At 23.3% G+C, this 23,044-nt stretch overlaps 1 protein-coding gene across 3 annotated transcripts in view; it reads right to left on the reverse strand.

Annotated features, from left to right (window-relative positions):
* Positions 1-23,044, reverse strand: part of LOC122512227 (rho GTPase-activating protein 7) — a 317,373-nt gene that overhangs the window by 54,921 nt on the left and 239,408 nt on the right. For all 3 annotated transcript variants that reach the window (XM_043627954.1, XM_043627955.1, XM_043627956.1), the window contains one exon: positions 20,753-20,824. In XM_043627954.1, the coding sequence (XP_043483889.1) occupies positions 20,753-20,824 (72 nt within the window). The remainder of the gene's footprint in view (positions 1-20,752; positions 20,825-23,044) is intronic.

A 23,044-nucleotide genomic window follows, 5' to 3' on the forward strand; every position in this document is an offset into this window, starting at 1 on the left:
AGATGAGAAATTCCTGTTGAGGAAAAAATACTGAAGTCCTCTTTGGTTGTGTTAAAGTGTGATACATGTAAACCGGCCTCTCCCCCCCCAATGGGTTCTACTTGTAACATAGTTTGCTCCTGTTGTTTTATTTTTCTCGAAAAAAACACTCAATGTCACAGCTTGAAATAAACCTTATTTATACTTGAACCGAGTAAAGTTTTGTGTCAACTACTCTCTAAATCTGAACCAGTGATAATTTTATTTTAACTGATTTTGAATCAGTGGCTGCTTTTTTTCGCTTTCAACTTACTTGTCTATTATCAAATAAATATTTACTTGAATCAAATAATTTTTATATTTAAATAGAAAAAAAAATGGTATTTGAGCTAATAATTTCTGTATTTTAGGTAAATACCATTTAATTGACTCAAATAAAAATAAACAAATAAAAAAAATAAACTCAAATAAAAATTATTTAATTGTAGTAAATATTTAATTGATAATAGTTAAATAATCGGTTATTTTAATCAATTTTGTTTCAGTGTAAATTACTTCCCCTAACAAATTTATTTTTACAGTATATATAGGAAATTATGAATGTTTACGGAAAATGAGTAAAATTTATGAATTTTAATAATTTCTAAAAATTACAATTATAACCCTTCCTGAATTTAATTATTTTCTACAATTTTCAACTGAACTTCATGTCTGAATCAATTAATTTAAATAATTTTCCAAAAGTTGTTCTAAAATTCAACAATTTAAATACATAAACTCAATTTTTTATAATAATTGTGACTCTCCACAGTTTTTTATTAAGGTATTAAGGTATAATATTTTTAAAAAATTATAATAAAGAAATTCTTACAATTAATTTTTTTTTTAATATTTTAAAATAATTTTTGAACGATAATAGTTTTTCAATTTTGAAAAATTTCCAAACAATTATTTGGTAAAATCTTTTAAAAATAATTAAATTTTTGAAAAGTATAAATAAAAATCATTAAATTTTTGAAGAATTTTAATTATAAACATGACCATGATTTCTCAAAAATTTTAATAAGTCCAAAAAGTAAATTCTGAATCTTAAAAAATTATTACAAAACAAATTCTAATAATTTGTTTTTAAAAATATTTTATTAATGTAATTTTTCGAAAATAATTGTATTTCTTAAAAGAATTTTTGTATAATTTAAAAAAAACTGATGAATTTTCTGATGAATTTTAATTAAAAATTATTGTTTTCTCCAAAATGTTAAAAATAATTTAAAAATGGTATTATTTTTAGAAATATTTAATTGAACATATTAAAAATATTGAATTTTAAAAAAGTAGAAGTTTATTTCCATTTGTAAATTTACCTTTAAAGATTTTTCATTAAATTTTTTGATAATTCAATTATTTTCAAAATTTGCAATTCAAATTCTTCAAAAGTTGATTTTTTAAAAATTGTATCAAAATACTTGAAATAAATTAATTATTTTTAATTAAATTTTACAAAATTTTAACTATTTAAAAACAATTTTTGAAAGATTTATTTACATATAGTTATTTTTTGCATTATATAAATCGAAAAAGTCTCAATTTCTCTGACAAAAAGTTTTTTTCATGATATTTACCTGATTTAACTGACAAAATTTTTGTTTTAATTTGTCATGGAAATTTTATCTATTCATTATTCTATTATTTTTAGGAACTAGGGTATTATTTAGAAATAATGAAATACTAAATGTATGATTTCAACATTTCTCTCTCTCTCTCATTCTCTTTTTCCCCACTAAAAAAAAGAACTCGGACCTTTTCATTTTGACCTAAATTTTAAAATTATTATTCTAATTCTATATAGAAAATGAGGACAGGAAAAAAAGAATTGTCTGAATAGGTTCCTCTCCTCTCTGATATAAAAAATTGGTTGCTCTTGACAATGACAGATATACCTGCTATTTCTAGCGAGATAGCAATATCATATATATGTATATATAGTATTTGTTGGTCAAGAGGCGGCAGCAGGCAGGAAGGTCGACACTTGGTCTGGAAAGACTCAAAAGATTGACTGATCGAAAATCCTTGTCGTCGTGACCAATTATCAATGGGGATTGACGTATTTACGAACGAGTGGAGGTTTCTTTTTTTTTCCTTCTCTCTCTCTCTTTCTCTTCCTCTACTTTTTTCTTTCTCCGTCTCGCTTTTAATAATCGTCTTTTTGTTAATGTGACGTCATGAAAACGAGGCCGGACTTTATTTTTCACGTCTTATATTATCATCTTTGACCACTTAAACTCATCCGGTCCATCGACTCTTGATATATTTATATATAATATTGTAGGTATGTGTATTATATTTTGCCACTTCAGGAAGCCATTGAAATGTTGTTGTACAGAACCTAGACTGCGTGACTCGAAGTGATATTTAAGTTTCATCGAGTATATCTAACGACTGTTCATGGTGACTCAAGGAAAATCCCGCAAATAAATAAACAGAAAAAAAATTCAACTTAAAATGTTTCAGACAAGAAGTTTCAAAATGAGTTGGATCCGACTCATTTTGAATTTAAGATAAAATGTTAATTACAGTCAAATAACAATCACTTTATCATAGAACAAAACTATATTAATCTTCGTATTCTTTTGACTTTTATTCATTCTGTCCACTCTCCGCAGTTTGAAGTTAGTTTCTTAATATTTTTGTAGAAAATTTTCAATTTTCATACGAAAATAATTTATATCATTTCTATTTCTTAATTACAATTTATTGTTTTAATAAAATTCAAAGTTTTTTAAAAATAAAAGAAATTTTTTTTTATAAATTCTATTTGTCAGTTAGAAAATTTAATTGATAATAAAACTGTAAATTTTGAGAAAATAAAGAAAAAAAAAATTATTCAAAATAAAATCATGTTAAAATCATTTTATTATTTAATTCTTATGAAGAATCGTTATCAACAAATTTTCAAATAATTGAATTCTATCAACGAATTTTAATAAAATTTTTAAGAATAATTACATTTTTCGAGAAATCCGATTAAAATAATTATATTAAAAATAATTGAAATTCTGCAATGAGTTTTATTTTTTGTGAAAACCATTGAATCCCTGAGAAGAATATTATTACTCTTGAAAATAATTGAATTTTTGCTATAATTTGTAACTTTTATAAAATAATTTTTTCTTCGTGTTTTTAACTAAAATTCTACTATAAATGCATTATTTTTATTAATTTTTGAAAAGTTCTTTGAAAATTTTCAAATTCATTTGTTTACAATTCAATTTTACAAAATTTCAATTATTCGTAAATTCTTCAATTAGATATATATTAGAAAATAAAAACTTTAAATAATTTCAAATAAAATCCGCAATTAAAGTTTCTAAAAAGAAAATAATTCTACAGAATTGTTAGTTAAAAATATAAAAAACTCAAATTTTCAAAAATTTTAATCTGAAACCTTTTCAAAATTCAATTATTTCTAAAAATTTACGCTCTAATGCTTTACAAATTCTACTAGAATTCAATTATTTAAATACAAAAATAAATATTTTATTGAATAATTGAATGTTTCTTAAATTTTAATTCTCATAAAGAATTTTATTAACAAATTTTGAAATAATTGAATTTTTTTGATGAATTTTAATAAAATTTTTTAGAATAGTTACATTTTTTAAGGAACTTGATTAAAATTGTATTAAAAATAATTGAAATTCTTCGATGAGTTTTATTATTTCTGAAAATAATTTAATTATTGTAAACTTATAAAAATTTGTGAATATTTGAATTCCTGTGAAATTTTTATTATTTATGAAAAGAATGAAATTATTGCGTACAATTTTATTAAAATTGTTTTTAAATAATCAAATTCTTTTAGGGAATTTTATTAAAATAGTAAATATTTAAAATCATGGAAATGAGGAAAATTTTTGAAAATAATTAAATTTTGAAGAAGAATTTTAATAAAATTTTTGAAAATAATTGAATTTTGAAGAAGAATTTTTTTATTTATAAAGTTAATAATTGGGATTTTGTCGAGATTTTTTTGTAAATTTTGACCATAATTGAATTTGCTGATAAGAATGTTATTACTTTTGAAAATAATTGAATTTCTGCAATCATTTGTAACTTCTTCAAAATTCAATTTTTTTAGTGTTTTTAACTAACATTCTTCTATGAATCTATTATTTTTAATAATTAATTAAATATATATTGACAAATTTAACTAATTTTAGAAGATTTTGAATTATTAAAATTTTTCAAAAATCTAAGTTTATTAAAATTTTGAATTAAATTCATTTAATATTGAAATTTTATAAAATTTATGATTAAATTCATTCAACATTGAAACATTATAAAATTTCAAATTAAAATCGTTTGAAGTTCATTTAGTTATGAAAATTGTAAATGCAATTTTAAAATTGAATTAATTTTGAAATATTTAAGTAAAATTATTCGTTAAATAGTTTATAAATAATAATTTTACGATAGTTCTTCAAGAATTAAGTTATTTTCTTATGAATTCTAGAAATTCAATTTTCTTCAGTACTTTTAATAAAAATTCCTGACTTTTCTCTGAATTCCCTATGTCAGAATATATGATTATTATAATTATAATAATATTAAAACTATATATTCCAATTCATATTTTATATTTATAAAAAAAAATTTTAACGTTCTATTATTTTTAAAATTGCTAATGTTATTTTTAAAAAAGTGAGCGAGAAGTCATTCGCGCGCGAATTGTTGCTAGTATTAATTAAAATCATTGTTTTCAATAAAAAAAAAAACAGATTGCACTGGAAAAAATTCTTGGTCCTAGTGTAAGATTCAACAACATTGCTAAATTAAAAGTATCAAATTGCAACAAATTCATACCAAAAATGTGAATTAAATAAAAAATGTGTCCTACGAGGTATAAAGCATTAGGTTTAAAAATTATAATCAAACCCAAGTTTTTAATAATTCCGTACCATTTAATAATACTTGGAACAATAAATAAAAATATACTTTAATTTCTCCCATTCCCGATATTATTGAACTGATCAGCAACTACATCAAGAACTTTTATTCTCTTCCCTTTACGAGAGTACAGCATTGTATTAACTTTTTGGAAGAGGGGAATTGTAAAATTCTCATAATGTAGCATTGTAATATTCTTGAAGTGCAGCATTGTAACATTCTTCTCGAGTTTATAGGCATTTGGTGTACAACATTCTCCAGGTTGGACAAAGAGTTTCTTCGTATCATTCTGAAGCCGTTTAGATATGCATCCTGTCACTCTAAATTTTCAAGTAAACTCTCTCGTACGTATATATATATATTCCTTTAAGAGAGACAGAGAGAATCGTTAAAGGTACAAGTATAAACCGCATGTAGAAGTAAATATACGATAAGTTCGATTGAATCGACCTAGTTTAATATATTCTACTATGAGAAAGCAGAACGAGTAACTCGAGAAGCATATAGGTATATGCTTTTATATGTATATAGTACTGGTATGCTGCAATAATGACAACGTGTATCATACTCTACCAAAGTATGCATAATTTCTAGTACATCAAGCATTGTTTTCTACCTTTCTCTTTAAAAATAGAGAATAACAATGACATTATATAAAATCTATTTATTTTATAATTAAAAGAAAGTGCTATTTTTCTATTGGTTGTTTTTCAGTTATTTGTCCTCCAGTTATTTTTGCATTAGTGTTGTTTTACCATTCTCTCTAAATATGAATTACAGAATTCACAGGCTGTCATTTTTCGCTGATTTTCATCTTCTTCATCCATTTTTAAATATTTTTTCAAATATTTATATTCCTAATCAGAAGTTTAGTTTTCTAAAAAAATTTTATTAATTAATATTATAATAAATCTTTATTGTAATATGTTTTAAAGAATTTAAATTTAAAATTTAATTTTTTTTTATAAAGCTAAAACTTGCATCCTAAGAATTAAATTTTTTTTTCAAAAATAAACATTTTCAAAGCAATTCAATTATTAAAAAAAATTTTTTTTTCTTCGTCAGATTTTAATTATTTTCAATTTTTTAATGAAATTTCTCGATAAAATTTAATTATTTTCAAAAAGTGGTAAAAAATTCTAAGAAATTCAATTATTTTAAAAAATTTGAATACAATTCTTCACAAGTTGCGGTTTAGAAAAAAATTTAATTTCTAAAATTAACTTCAAAAGGTTTTAATTTTAAGTTTTAGAAAATTTCAATTTTGAATGAATTTAATAAGAAATTTTAATGAACTTAGATTTTTGAAAAATGTTAATAAATCATATCCTTCTGAAATTAGTTCAATTTTTCTATAATATATATTTAATACTTTAAAAATTTTATATTTTTATTTTTATTTTTATTTTTTATTTTTTTTTATATTTAATACTTAAAAAAAATTGAAGTTTGGAAAAGTTACAAATGATTGCAGAAATTCAATTATTTTCATAAATAATAAAACTAATGGACAATGTTAGGCATAGAATGTTTGGTATAAAAAATAAATTTGGCACAAAACATTTTTTTGCAATATAGGCATTCATCCAAGTTTAGAATTCTTCGAGACGATTCTACCCAGAAGAAGTTGAGGAAGCGAAAATGATTTCAATCTCTCGTGTGTCTTTACTTTTCCCACACATTGCTATTCTATATAATTTCCTTCTAAAAGCTTCTTCGAATTGTTTGTTTTTAAAAGAGTGTTTCAAATTATACATTTTAAACAAACATGAATTCAGGATCTATAATATAAAAATTCATTTTTCAATAAATTCTTTTTAATTCCTTTTGTTTCCTCTCTGTTTTCTTATTTTTATCTTTGGTCTTCAAAATTATTTTTCCAAAATTTTTATAGAATTTTATTTCATCAAATTGAAAAAAAATTGAAAATATGTACATATTTGGTTATTTGAATTTATCCACATTTTCAAAAGTGAAGGAGAAAGAGAGTTAACAAGATTAATTATTTCAAGTAGAATTTCATTTCCTGATGAATTTTTTCAAAAAAAAAAAAGAAGTGCGAGTGTAGAAATTAGGTTGTGTAATAGTTCTCAGGTGTGCCGGGTATAAATACAAAAATTGAAAAATAAAATTCACTTGCCTGTGAAAGGATATCAATAATAAGACAAATATACATTAGCATTGAATGTGCATAACGGTAGCGACGTTCGCAGGACGTAACATTTATTAGTATCGATTCAAACGTGAAATGACAGTGATAAAGAACTGTTCGTTTGGCTGTAAACGGCAAACGTGAACGGACATATTTTGCGCGAACTTTACAATAGTACTTGTATATATATATACAGACACGAGAGAGTAACAATAAGAGAGGCGACTCTACCAGTAGTGAATATTATCTGGAGTAGGTGTTCATACACAATTTGCTATGTAATACTATATACCACATATATATGTATATCCAGGGCCATAAAGGCTTTCATTTCTAGAACACACATATACTTTAAGCATATTACACATTTTACTATCACTTTTATATATTTATAACATGAAAAAATTCCTATTCTATAATACTGAATAAAATTGTTATTGGTTTGTCATATTTATAATTTAAACTACATTTTATTTTTCTTTACGCGCTTCGATTTTCATTTTACTTTCAGGGCTCGAAATAGGTTCGTAAAGTCCATAATTTGATTAAAAAAAGATGAAAAGTTCATAAATTGTATAATAATATAATTTGGAGAATTTTAGAGAAATTAAAAATTATTGCAGAAATCCATTATTTTCAAAACTAATAAAATTCTTCGCAGAAATTCAATTATGTTCAAAAATTTTCCAAAATTCTCATCAAAATTTCAATTATTTTTAAAAATAATTAAATTCTTCTCTGAAATACAATTATTTTCAAAAATATTCCTCAATTCAATAATTTTCAATATCTACAATTTTTATAAAATTTTCGAAAAGAATTCAATTATTTAAATCAAAATTTAATAAAATTCTACACGAACTTTTAATTATTTTCAAAAAGTAATAAACATTTCACAGGAATTTCATTATTTACAATTTTTTTTTTTTATAAATTTTACGCAATCATTCAATTATTTTCATAAATAATCAAATTTATACGGGGATTTAATTATTTTTCTAAATAATAAAATTCTTTTTAGGAATTCAATTATTTTCATAAATAATAAAACTCATTGCAGAATTTCAATTATTTTTAATTCAATTTTAATCGAATTCCTCGAAAAATTTTTTTAAAATTTTATTAAATTTCGTCAAAAGAATTCAGTTGTTTAAAAATTTATAGATAAAATTCTTTATGGGAATTCAATTTTAAGAAGCATGCAATTATTCAATAAATTTATTGTTATTTTTGATTTAAATAATTGAATTCTAGTAGAATTTTTTCATAAGCATTGATTTAAAAATGGATTTCAGTTCAAATTTTAGATTATAATTGAATTTCAAAAGCATTAGAGCGTAAATTTTTGGAAATAATTGAATTTTGAAAAGTGTCAGATTAAAATCTTGGAAACTTTGAATTTTTTATATTTTTAACTAACAATTCTGTGGAATTATTTTTTTTCAGAAACTTTAATTGCGGATTTTTTAAAAAAATTATTTAAAGTTTTTATTTTCTAATATTTATTTAATTGAAGAATTTACGAATAATTGAAATTTTCTAAAAGTGAATTGTATTCAAATGAATTTGAAAATTCTTAAAGAACTTTTTCAAAAATTGATAAAAATAAAGGATTTATAGAATATGTTTAGTTAAAAACACGGAAAAAAATTCAATTTTGTAAAAGTTTCAAATTATTGTAAAAATTCAATTATTTTCAAGAGTAATAATATTCTTCGCAAAAATTAAATATTATTCAAAAGTAATAAAATTCTTTTTAGGGATTCAATTATTTTGAACAAATAATAAAACTCATTGCAGAATTTCAATTATTTTTAATACAATTTTAATCGAATTTCTTGAAAAATGTAATTATTCTTAAAAATTTTATTGCAATTCGTTGATAGAATTCAATTATTTGAAAATTTGTTGATAACGATTCTTTATGGGAATCGAATTTCAAGAAACATTCAATTATTCAATAAATTATTTATTTTTGTATTTAAATAATTGAATTTTCGTAGAATTTTCTAAGAACAATTGATTTAAAAATTAACTTCTGTTAAATTTTTTAGAAATAATTGAATATTAAAAGCAATATAGCGTGAATTTTTAAAAATAATTGAATTTTGAAATTAATTTTTTTTTTTAGTTTAATTGAACTTTTTTAATATTATTTAAAGTTTTTATTTTCTAATATTTATTTAATTGAAAAATTTACGAATAATTGAAACTTCTTAAAATTGAATATTGTAAACAAATGAATTTGAAAATTGTCAAAGAACTTTTTCTAAAATTATTAAAAATAATCTATTTAAAGAAGAATTTCAGTTAAAAATTCTTGAAAATAATAATTAAATTGATAATGATTTTATCACCCGGTCATCTTTAATTATATTATATTAAACATGAAGAAATTGATTATCGATATCTTTATATGTTTTTCTTTAATTTCTTAACTGAATTTAACTAATAGTCCCGTGTGGAAAAATTTTAGGGCGCTGACCAAGCGCTTAATAGACTGTCTAACGTCTTTCTAGACCCAGGGCAGACGGTCTTGTCGAGCGGCTGTTCAGAATTGAAACGAAACTTCCACGCTATCGTCTAGAATAGACCAGCGTTTCTGGTCTGATCAGCAGTGCTAGTAAATTCTAATCTACGTCTATTCAAAATTTCTCATTATATGTTATGACAACTATTCTTAGAATAATAAAACTTAATTATATTTGAAATAATTTTAATGACTTTTTTTTATATAAAAAGTATTAAAAAATATTTTAACTTTCTGTATTTTTCACTTCAACTTTCTTTAAGCGTAAGGCTTTGTGTCCCTCCCAATCTTTGGCATTGGAGATAGTAGTCTTTTTGTAAAATAAAATTTACTGCAAATCAAAACAGCCGGATGAAACTATCAGTCGTACTCAGCACCAATCTTTAGGCGTCAACCACTAATTAATGAAATTAATAAATAAAAACTTACTAAATTTGCTATTTAGTGGATATTGATTCTCAAATAACAATACTCGATGGTTTTTTAAATCATTAAGTATTACAAAATTTGAAGGAGAGGCATATTGGTAGATGACGCCTAAACATTGATGCTGAGTACGACTGCTAGCTTCAGCCGACTAATCAAAACACATAGATACACACGCATGCGCATATAACATCCTAGACCAAATCTAGACGGTCTTAATAACACCGTACTAGACGGACATATTTGACTTAGATTTTTTCTAATAAGCCAATCTGTTAAGTCACTGATTCGGGACTTGATGGACCGTCTAGAATTAGACGGACTTGATGATTGCTAATCGGGAAATCATTGGACTCTAGACTGCCACAATATTTTTCCACACGGGGTAATTATTTATTATAAACTATTTGATTAGTAGAAATATTACCATTTCAATCAGTAACTGACTTTTACTATAAAATTAGTTATTTTCAAAGTTTGATTCAAAGCCGAAAAGTTTAATAAACTGTGTATAATAAATAATAATAATTAATGTTAATTAATAACAACAACAGGAATAATAATAATAATAATAATAATAATAATTTTTTGGGAAAATCGCCTTTTATTATAAAATCGTTAATATTAATAACAATAATAATAATAGTTGTTTAAAAAAAATCGACTTTCATTAAAAAATCATTAAAAATAATAATTAAATAATATTATACTTAATATTTACTGTAAGTTATTATAGACACTATAATTTTGAAGTTAAATTATTATATTAAAGGAAAAATTTAAATATTTTAAGAAAATTAACTGACTATTTAAAATATTTAAATTTTAGAATCAAGTTTGAAAAAGTTTTTGTTAAACATTTTCTAATCTCATTAGATTGACGCTTTTGACGTCAATGCTGTTGAAATGTAATTTTCAGATTTGAAAGTTATTTTCGTATATATACGAATAACAAAAGAGTTTTGTACTCAAAAATTAGTATCTGATTCTCGTTTTCAAAGTTCCATTGTAATAAATTATATAGAAAATTTAGTCTTATGTTAGAAACAAAAAAAAATTGTCCTCAATATCTATTGTTAGAGAAAAATCATTAAACTCTGAATGAGATTTGATTATTATCGAAAATTTCTATCAGAAATTTTCTTCCATATGATTGATAATTTATGTTAATTAACTTTCAAAAACGTTTAAATATTTTGAAGAGTAATTAATATTTAAAGCAGTAACATTTTAAGGTATTTAAAGTTATTTAAAGGTATTTGAAAGTAATATTTAAAAAAGTATTATTTATAACAGTAATATTTAAAGGAATATTATTTAATTCAGTTTCATTTAAATTAGTAATAAAAATCATTTATAAACGGTAATATTTAAACACTAATTTCTTAACATTTAAACAGTAAATTTATATTTAAATAGTAGTTTTATATTCTTGTTAAACATTCAATAAAATTCTTAAAAAGTAATTAGCGTTTTAAAAGTGATTTTACATACTTGTTAATTATTCATTTTTTAAAATAAAAAATACATAATTAATTAATGTTTTTAGCGGAAAATTTACATTCCCGTGTGGAAAAGTGAGGTGGGTCCCAGGTGGGCTTCCCAGGTTCTAGGTGGGTCCCAGCAGGGATGGCCCAGGTGGGCGATTCCTTGGCTTGTAACGGTGAATCCAGCCACAGCCCACCTAGGAAAAATCCAGCTGGGGCCCATAGATTTAGTTTTCATTCAAATTAATGAATAAATTGTTTATTAATAACAAATAAGTCGAATTATAAATAAATAACGTTATTATTTAACGATTTTTACTTTTTTTAATGAAATTGTGACCAAAAGCAAATTCATAAATAATGTTAGCATATATATGGGAATTAATATATATCCTTTCATTCATAAATTAAAAATTTATAAAAAAATTAGAAATTTGTTAATTAAATTATTAAACGGTATATATAATCACTAAATTGCATACTTATACGAATACAATGCAGAAAAATCGGAATAAACGCAAACCTAAGAAACAAATAAAATTTAACGCACGCGGGGATTGAACCTACGACCTACGGACTACTAGACTAACGCCCTAACCACTATACTACGGAGACTAACTACTGAACACCGACGTTTTATTGTCAGTGACTTGTTGATCTGCTGTAATGATTCAATAAAGCACTTACTGACACGAATACACCGTAACAAATAAATAATTTAATAATAATTATAACAATATTATTAATGTAATAAGAACGATAAATATTCTTAAAATAATATTTATATTATTATGAAAAAAATATATCAATACATTTTTATTAAAAATGTGTTTTTTATTGTTTACAATCATTATAAACATTAATTTGTTGGTCTAAAAAAAAAAATTTTTTTTAGTTTGGACTTAGAAATTTTTACTAATTAATTATGTGGACATTACATAAAAAAATATTGTGAATACATTTTTGTTAAAAACACGTTTTTTCTTAATCTAAGTCATTATAAACATTAATTTTTTGTTGAAAAAAAAATTTTTAGGTTTGGACTTAGAAATTTTTACTTATATAATTATTGATGTGGGTCCTCAAAAACTGGGAAGCCCAGGTAGGGCCCAGCTCACGCCCACTTATAATATTATTTCGCCTGACCGGAACCCACCGTGAGTGGGTCAATAGACAAACTCTAAAATGCTTCCGTAAAATGTTAACATGTTTGTCAATTGTCAATTCATGTACGAAGATGACCATAATTACATCAAAGTTTTATTATTAAATGTTAAAGAAAAACTAAACTATTTAATAATTTTCACTGTAAACGATTTTTGTTATTATATATAATAAATTTTACTAATGTTATATTGCAGTCGTTATTGTTTAAATAAATAATTGTTGTTAATTAGTAACTCCTGACACTAGCTTCCAGAAAGATGCAGTTTTTTTCTAATTTTGCAATTAACTAATTCGAACCACATGAAATAAAAATAATTTAAGGTTTTAACAATTCAAAAATTGTTTAAACAAATGATTGTTGTTATTTACTAATTTTTGACACAAAGCACCTAAAAAAATGCAGTTTCTTTTTAATTTTATATTTAACTAATCTGAAAAGTATGAAATAACAGTATTTTATGATTTAAACAGTTCAGAAATTGTTTAAACAAATAATTGTTATTGTTTATTAACTTTTAATACAAACAATCCAGAAACTTGCAGTTTCTTTCTAATTTTACAATTACTACTACTCTGATTAACTAATTGCAAAATAAGAAAAAACTTCATTCTTCTAGATGCTATGTGTCAAGAGTTAGTAAATAACAACAATTATTTGTTTAAACATTTGATAAATTGTTAAAATTAAAATCATAAAACATCCGAATGATTTACTATTTACATTAGTTAATTGCAAAATTAGGAAAAAACTGCAAGTTTCTAAGTTATGTGTATCAAAAGTTAATAAATAACAACAATAATTTGTTTAAACAATTTCTTAATTGTTAAAACCATAAATTATCTTTATTTTATGTTGTTCGTATTACTTAATTGCAAAATTAGGAAAAAAATTGCAAGTTTCTAAGTTATGTGTATCAAAAGTTAATAAATAACAACAATCATTTGTTTAAACAATTTCTGAATTGTTAAAACCATAAATTTTCTTTATTTTATGTCGTTCCTATTAGTTAATTGCAAAATTAGGAAAAAAAATTGCAAGTTTCTAAGTTATGTGTATCAAAAGTTATTAAATAACAACAATTATTTGTTTAAACAATTATTAAAATGTATTAAAAACCGTTATACCTTGATGAGTTAATTATTAAATAAATAAATTCAGCTGGAACAACTTTAAAATTTCAATAAAACTAAATGTCTGTTAGTGTAGTACAATAAAAGTTTATAATTATTGACAATAATAAATTGTTTAAAATAATAATGATTATTATTATTATGAATTAATTGTAGAATGATTTATTGTGAATAGTTATATTTAATTTTCAGACTTTTTCTATTATAATGTTAATATTTTTATGAAAATGGGAAGCCCAGGTGGGGCCCAGCTGGCTCCCAGTTTTTAACTGGGCTAACTTGGGCAGATTTCCACACGGGTTCTTGTTTAATTTGTTCAATATATACAAATGTTGAGAAATTAAAACACGTGGATGAAAAATTTTCTATTTTTCTTGTAATCCAATTCTCTCACGAGACGGAAATAAAATTAACCGAACGTATTGGTCAAGACTATTTTTAAATATATTGGGCTCAAAATTTTCCACTAATAGATTTAAATATTTAACCTTCACTCAAGTCACGTATAGCCTTTAGAAAAAATTGATTAAAATAAAAAAAAAGTTAAATAATTTTTATTTTTGAGCAATGCAATTAAAAAAATTTATATTCTATTTTTCTGTTCACAATAATTGATAAATCTAATTATAATTAGAAGGAAGAAAATAAATATTAAATTTTATAAAAATAGTTTACAATTTGGGGAAAATGGGTTAAAAAGAAATTTTGATACTAAATTGTAAAATACTTTTATATGAAATTTAATATTTATTTTCTTTCTGTGTAATTAATTAAAAATATTTTTTGTTAACATTTTTCAGTGAAGAAAAAGTGAGAAAGAGAGTAAAAAGAGAAAGTAAAAAGACGAATTCGCTAAACTGTACGTTTTCTTCTCGTTATTTAAAATAAATGTTTGTTAATTAATTAACAAGGGAAGAATATAAAGGATATGTATATAAATAATTGAGTTTGCAAAGTAAAAAAGAAAATGAGAATGAAGCTTTTCCTTTATTTCATGACAAAAGAAATGTATTTAAGAAAAGAGGGACAAATGTCACTTTTCATGAATATTTGCGTCTTCTTGCATAGTTTTCAAGCGCAGAGTTAATTAAGAATCCGGTGTGTCTCAAAGATTTCTGCAACACAGCTGCTTGACTCAATTCTGAGTAAAAGACGAGCAATTTACCTTTCACCAGAATAACAATTATATGTACTACCCAATACAAGAAGATTTTCAATTTTGGCAGACTTCCCTAAAGAAAATAATAAGAATAATATTATAAAGAATAATATAAAGTAAACAAAAATTGAATAAAAGAAATAAGAACCATAAAGAAAAGGAATATTAAAACGACCTTGAATGTGAAGAAAGAAAAAGGAGTTCAACGCAGTTTCGTTGAAGTCACTTTTGGAGGGAAGCAATTTTTTTTTTGCTTTAGGTGATTTTTCCTCCTGCATTTTTTGAAAAATAAAAAAAGGAAAAAAAAAGTTTTGTTTAAAATTTGTTAAGCAATTTGTTAAAAAATTAGATTAAAACTATATTTTTGTTAAAGTACTGAAATAAATAAGAAAAATTAAAGTAAATTAAATACATAGTAAAAACTGTCAGAATTGCACTTTTTCACGCAGTTTATTATAATTATATTATTATACAGACAAGTAATCGTTTATTTGAATCAAATAAATTTTTTTCCAGTACCTATTATAATTATTCTCAAATTAATTATTTATTTACGAAATCAAAGAGAATTTAAACAGTAAATTCAATATTCAGCAACTATTAATTAATTACAATAATAAATCATTCCTTAAATGCAAAAACCAATATAATAATTTACCAATTAATTAAATTATTTTATTAGCCCTTTGAGCAATAATAAGGAGTACAAAAAGTAATTTATTCGAAATTCATTATTACTCTACCTAATTTGTAATTACTGACATATAATAAACTTAATTACAAAACAGGAATCATTAAATTAAAATTAAATACATATTTGTAATCATGTCATGTTTCCTGAATCCAATTAACGAAACCTGCATTTTAAGATTTATATTGACGAAAAAAAGCAAAAAAAAAAAAAAAGAAAAATAAATTTTTTTTAATTACTGAATTGATTTTTTTTCTTTGCTGTTTTTTTAAATGCTGTGGTAATACGTCAAGGAAGTATTATATATATATATGTAACTAACAGTAAATTGGGAGAGGTATATTGCAAGCAGTAATGTTGCAGCATAGAGTTTGTTCTGTCAATTTCTGTTTAGTCACTCTTGTCAAATGTCTCTTTCCTATTGAATGGTTCAACTGTAGATTACCAATACACCATAAAAGGATCTCGATTCTAGATATAGAATGACGTGACACAATGTTTCTTTATTTTATATTTTAGTTTTTTTCTTTCAAATAGACGCGATTACCGGCTTATTGTTGAGGCACTATATACGCATTCTCATAATAAGCAATCAGACATTGATGTCTTCCTTCTGTTTTTGAAATCGCTTTGCAAATTTATCTCCTTGATTTAATCCCATATATATTCCTCCGCTCTTAGACAGATGAATTGCGTGAACTTTGTGAATTTGCATTTTATGTACTATTTAGAAATCGATTAAGTTTTGTTCTGCATTTTTTTCTGTCGTGTCTTAAAGAGAAATTTTATTTTATTTTTAATTTAACTTAAATTTTTCTATTTTTTATTTCATTTTTCTTTATTTTATTTTTATTCATTTCGTATTTAAACATTTATAAAGAATTTTAAAGTATTTATTGACAGTGATAGAAAAATGGATCGCTGCCAGGAATCGAACCTTCGAGTCTCGAAACACTAGTCGAGAACGTTAACCACTAGTAACCAATAGGCTTTAATAAAATAAATTTCTTATTAGGCGCATTTTTATTAAGTCAAATTATTTAACAGGGTTACCACAGGTCAGGGAAGTCAGGAAATTCAGGGAAAAGTCAGGGATTTTTATTAAAAGTACTAGAAAAAATTAAATTTTTAGAATTTATAAGAAAATTCTGAATTTTTGAGTCTTTTTTGTTTGCCTCATAAACTATGAAATTGCCAAGAATATAAATAAATGTAATAGAACAATTTTTTGAGTACCTAATAATTTTTTGATTGAATCAAAATATTCTTCAGGGTCAGGGAAAAAGATAATAATTAAAAAATATATTTAATAGTTTAAATAGTAATGGAGTAGAAAATAGTATTAAAAAAATTAATAGTTTTAATAAAAATAGAGTAAAAAATAATAATTAAATAAGTTAATAGTTTAAATAATAATAAAGTTAAAAAATAAAAGTTAACGAAAAAAATTAATACTTTAAATAATAAAAGTAAATAATGGTGACTAATAGTTTAAATAATTGCTACTGATTTTATTACTAATAGTAAAAAAAATGAAAAAAAAATAATTTACTGAAAATTGAACTGAAAATTAACTGAAGAGCCTGAAAATTACTAAATCATTAAAAAACGTTTTCATAATATAATTCGATTGAGAAAGATAAGAAAAAAAAATTCTAAGTACTAATTTATGTATCGAGACCTTGGCCTCTAATTTACTCAGTGGGTTAAGAAAATAACATCCTGAATCCGAAGGTCCTCGCTGTAAGGTTTAAAAAGTCATTTTTATTTTAATAACAGTTTCCCTTTGTATATAGGAGAAGCCTTAATAATGCTTCTATTGTTACCGGAAATCCGTACAATCAACGGCATCATATTTTTTTGATAAATAATATCCTACGTCATCTGTTTCAGTTAGACGTTCATTTTAAGACCTCGTTCTTTTTTTGTAAATTAACAATTATGTAGTTTTATTATTTAAACCAAAATTCAAAATCATTTTTACCTATAAATCTTAAACAATCGTCTCCTGTCTGTCAATATTGAGAAATAATTTCGAATTGAAAAATTACGTAAGTGATGACTTTTATATATAAATTTAATGAAAATTTCATAGTTGTATCAATTTTAAGGTAAATTATATCCCAAAAAAATATTTATTATTGATAAATAATTATTAAATTATTCTTGCTAATAATATTTTTTAAAATTTGATTTGACCAATATAATTAAGATAACAATTCGCTTGTAAATAGAAAAAAAAAATAACTAGAATTGAAAAACAATTTTAATTAGAATTAAACTAAGAAGAGAAATTTAAATATTTGGATTAAATTTAACATTAAAAATTATTAATTAAAAATGTAATATTAGAAATTAATAAAAATAGAATAAATAATGCTATATATAAATTATACAGAATAGAAATTAGAAACTAATAAAAATAGACAAAAACTAATATTAAATATAAAATATTAAGAAAAGAAAAAACAAAATTTAAAAATAGAATATTAAAAAAAAACGTAGAAATTAAGAATAGAATATTTTAAGTAAAATTTCGAGTAATTTTCAGTATTGATAGATGTATTATATGTTTTAATAGGAAGAAAGAAGAGTGATTTAGAGTATATATGAAGAAAATGAGATATTCAGACGCGTCCAATAGTCATGAGAGGTCAATGTCTTTAAAAATTAAATATCGCGAGAATGAAACACACAACCAAGAGCTTTTTGTCACTCAATTATAAAAGACATATTAAAATGCAACAGCAAAAAAAAAAGAAAAATACACAAAAAACAAATTTACTCCCTAATTTTATAACAAGATTTGCTAAAATTAATAGTCATAGTCTACATGTGTGGCCAATTTTGCAATGCCAACGAACTCGCGAAATAAATTTTCCACGAAAAATTACTTTTACGAATTATTTATCGTCAAAAACATACATATATATATAAAGTGTTCCAAAAATTAAGATTTCTTTTTTGCTGAAAAAAAGGAAAGAAAAACAAAACTTCATGGAAAAAAGTATTTCCATTATGTGAATAAATTTGATAAATTGCGCAAGTGTGACAGTTTTGTTTTTCGCGGAAGTGAAACTTTATTCTTTTCGAATCTACAGTTTTTTCTTTTTTCTTTTTCTTTTTTTGACATTTTTTTTTTGTTTGCTCTGTTAAATGTATATGTAATTTTCGCACTATATTGTTTAAAAGAATTCATTTTATTTACCTTATTCTTTAGTAATTTATTTATTTATTTTTTTTTATTTACTAGTGCAAATAGATTCTTAAAACTAAAATTGTGATTTTAATATCGCAATTTTTTCATTAAAAATAAAAAGAAATTGAAATATAAAGTAACTTCTTCTATTTACTAAGTAAAACCAAAACTCAAAAAATTTCTTTACATCTTAAACTAAAAAATTACATTTCAAACTAAAAAATTAAATATTGAAGTAAAAAATTAAAATTTGAAATTAAAAAGCCAAGTCCCGTTTACTAATTTTATTATTTTCGGAATGTAAAGTGTACTACGTCCAAAGTAAATTTTAATAAATTTAATCTATACTGAAATTCACTTTTAAAATAGTAAAAAATTGACAAAAAGAAGCATAATTTTTTTACATTTTAAGTTTTTAATAACTCAGAGTTAAAATAAGTTAGTTTTAGTTGAAGATGAAATTTTCTAATTTAAAATTTAATTTGTTGGTTTCAAATTTAATGTTTTAATTTAAAATTCCATTTTTCAATTCAAATTTTAATTTTTTAATTTAAAATTCAATTTGTTAGTTTAAAATTTAATGTTTTATTTAACATTTAATTTGTTAGTTTTAATTAATTTTATTTAATTTTAATCTAATTTGTTTGTTTAAAATTTCTTTTTTTAAATCAAGATTTAATTTTTTTTAGTTTGAAATGTAATTTTTTGATTGAAGGTGAAATTTTCTAATTTAAAATTTAGTTTGTTGGTTTAAAATTTAATGTTTTAATTTAAAATTTCATTTTTTAATTCAACATTTCATTTTTTTAGTTTGAAATGTAATTTTGGGTTGAAGATGAAATTTTCTAAATTAAAATTTAATTTGTTGGTTTGAAATTTAATGGTTTAATTTAAAATTTCATTTTTTAATTCAACATTTCATGTATTATTATATGATACCAAAAATGGAAGAATAAATTTATAAAATTTAGTAAAATAATTGTAATAATATTATTAACAATAATAATACCTAAAATAAAAATATACTTATATTATGTTGTTTAATAAAAAAAACAGCAGACTTGTCCCGTCTATAAATAAATAAATAGTGATTCAACAATTTCTACTTCCGACTAATAAAAAAAAATGAAAATAATTATAAAAATAGTAAAAACAATTTAAAGCATTAATAAATAGTATTTAGGATAAATAATTTTTGAAATGAAACGTTAATATTTTCGAGTAGAAAAAATACATTTGCCCGATTTCCACGAAATCAGTTTGGAAAATAAATTTATAAGCGTCTACTGCGCTTTTTTTTAATGATCTAAGAGAGTGATATAATTCGGAAGAGCTTCGCGGTAAAAAAGAAATAAAAAAAAGAGAAAAATAACAAAAAAAAAGTCAATAAATATAAAATTGGCTCAGTAGATTATTGTTTAAAATCTTTGGCTCTGCTCCAAATTGAAATATTGTAAACAAGTCTTTTCTTGAAAGTATCCCATTGGCCTAATCCTCATTTCAAAGCCAATGGAATACATAGTTAAAGAAAGAGAGAGAGAGAAAGAGATAGACTCTTTGAAGTCACGATATTACGATTTATAACTTACACTGCGAGGAGGCCATTCGTCTCACACTCGCCTCAAACAAATCAGGTTGCTCACCGCATGCTTAAAATGCAGGTTGTATCATTCAATTTTACAGAAATGGAAATAGAATTTAAATATTGGTGAGAAATACCTTTAAATGTATGTATATAATTCGCGAGTAGGGAAGAAAAAAATTTCTGGAATAATTGAATAAAATTAAAATAAGAAACAAGTCGATATGAAGAAATACTGTGAAAATAGATGGTGGGAATTATTTTTTCCGAAAAAAAGAAGAGAACATTTTTTTTTGACTCACCTTCGTACATTTGTGCATATTGCGGAAATCCTGCAGCTCTTAACCATTTACAAGTTTCTTGTGCTTCGATTTCTGAAAAAAGTAAAAAAAAAAATTATTAGATTTTTTACCTTTTTCTATTGTTTAATTTTTTTGGGTCAATTTTTTTCTATTCGGTTTATACTTATCAAAATTTTCAATGTTATTCTTTGTTTCTGAATAAAATTACATTTACAGTAAAGTTTACATAATGTTTATAGTTCAGTAATTGAGGGGCCGGATGTATCAACTGCCTCTACGCTCGAACGTGTTGTCTGTCTCTTTTTTCGCAAGATAAGATGTCGGAAAAAGTATCTGAAATTCCGAAGTCAATGAAAAGCAAAAATAAAAATTGTTCTCAATAGAGCTTATATAAATACACATTTTTTATTAAGAAAATTTTGTTCTGTGACTTTTATTTTTCTTGATAAAAAATAAAAACTAAATTTTTCCACCGGGTTAAAATAATTAAATTTTAATACTCAACTCGTGATATTTTGTTAACCAATGAAGCAAAATAGTTGTAACTTCACATACCTTCGTAGAAAACCTCGCTGATTCCAGCGAAATGATTAAAATAATAAAAAAGTATAATTTGTTAATAGTTTTTAGCTGCAAAGTAAGTATTGTCGTGACACGTGTTTTAGAAACTTTAAACGAAAAAACATTGCGATGAAGTTTCGAATTTAAAAAATTTTTTTATTCTAACTTGTTAAGTAGTATTTGATAAAGTTTTTCTGAAAATATTGCTTTCTTTAACCGATAACTATACTTTCTACAACAGTTTGTTTAAAAAGACGTCAGCACGCTACGAGATGTTTCGCAGCGCAGCACTCGCAAGTAAACGACAACTCCTTTGATATAAGTCTATATAATTGTTTTTGACAGGAGAAAAAAGGGTTTATAATATAAATAATAATTATTTTCAAAACATTTGAAATAAATCTAAAAATTTTTTAATACACATTTTACATTTCGAGTTATAAAAATATTGTAATACATAGAATGTAACTGGATTACTTATACCGTATATTAGTCTATGGCAATTTTAATACTTTTACGTTACGTAACAACTAAACAATGAGTAATTTAATTTACATTTATTTTTGTAACATTTACGACGCTAACTAATGAATTATTATGCATAACTTTGGTTTGTTTTTTACCCTTTTCAAGTTTTTAAATAAAACATTTTTAATAAGAAAATAATGTTCTTTAAGATAATACGACGTTTTTCTTTTAATTTTAATAAAATTATATTCTCGTTTGGTACGCTGTGTACATTTATGCATAAAAATGTTTCGTTCCTTTAATACGTAGATTTTTATAGTTTACAGAAATATCCAAAATTCTGTTTATTTAAACGATCAAATTCAATTATCAAAGTTTATTGCAAATTTCTAATCTTCCTTTGTAGATTTAACTCCTACTTGTTTTAAGTAAGTTGCAAAAAACTGCCGCGACTCAGGAGATACAAAACTCAATAACGCCTTTAAATCATTAATTTTTTCCTTCGTAATTCCAACTTTTTTAGCAAGAGAGCAGCTTCCTAAATCATCGAAACTTACTGTTTTTTCAATAAAATAAGTTACTGGTATTTCTTTTCAGTAATGAAATGAATAAACTAAAATAGTCTCAATCTGTTCCAAACAAACAACTTGGGAATCAATGTATTCGTTTACTTGCGAGTGCTGCGCTGCGAAACATCTCGTAGCGCGCTGACGTCTTTTTAAACAAACTGTTGTAGAAAGTATAGTTATCGGTTAAAGAAAGCAATATTTTCAGAAAAACTTTATCAAATACTACTTAACAAGTTAGAATAAAAAAATTTTTTAAATTCGAAACTTCATCGCAATGTTTTTTCGTTCAAAGTTTCTAAAACACGTGTCACGACAATACTTACTTTGCAGCTAAAAACTATTAACAAATTATACTTTTTTATTATTTTAATCATTTCGCTGGAATCAGCGAGGTTTTCTACGAAGGTATGTGAAGTTACAACTATTTTGCTTCATTGGTTAACAAAATATCACGAGTTGAGTATTAAAATTTAATTATTTTAACCCGGTGGAAAAATTTAGTTTTTATTTTTTATCAAGAAAAATAAAAGTCACAGAACAAAATTTTCTTAATAAAAAATGTGTATTTATATAAGCTCTATTGAGAACAATTTTTATTTTTGCTTTTCATTGACTTCGGAATTTCAGATACTTTTTCCGACATCTTATCTTGCGAAAAAAGAGACAGACAACACGTTCGAGCGTAGAGGCAGTT

This window comes from Leptopilina heterotoma, unplaced genomic scaffold, assembly GCF_015476425.1.
Source record: "Leptopilina heterotoma isolate Lh14 unplaced genomic scaffold, ASM1547642v1 Lhet_95, whole genome shotgun sequence".
Taxonomy (NCBI): domain Eukaryota; kingdom Metazoa; phylum Arthropoda; class Insecta; order Hymenoptera; family Figitidae; genus Leptopilina; species Leptopilina heterotoma.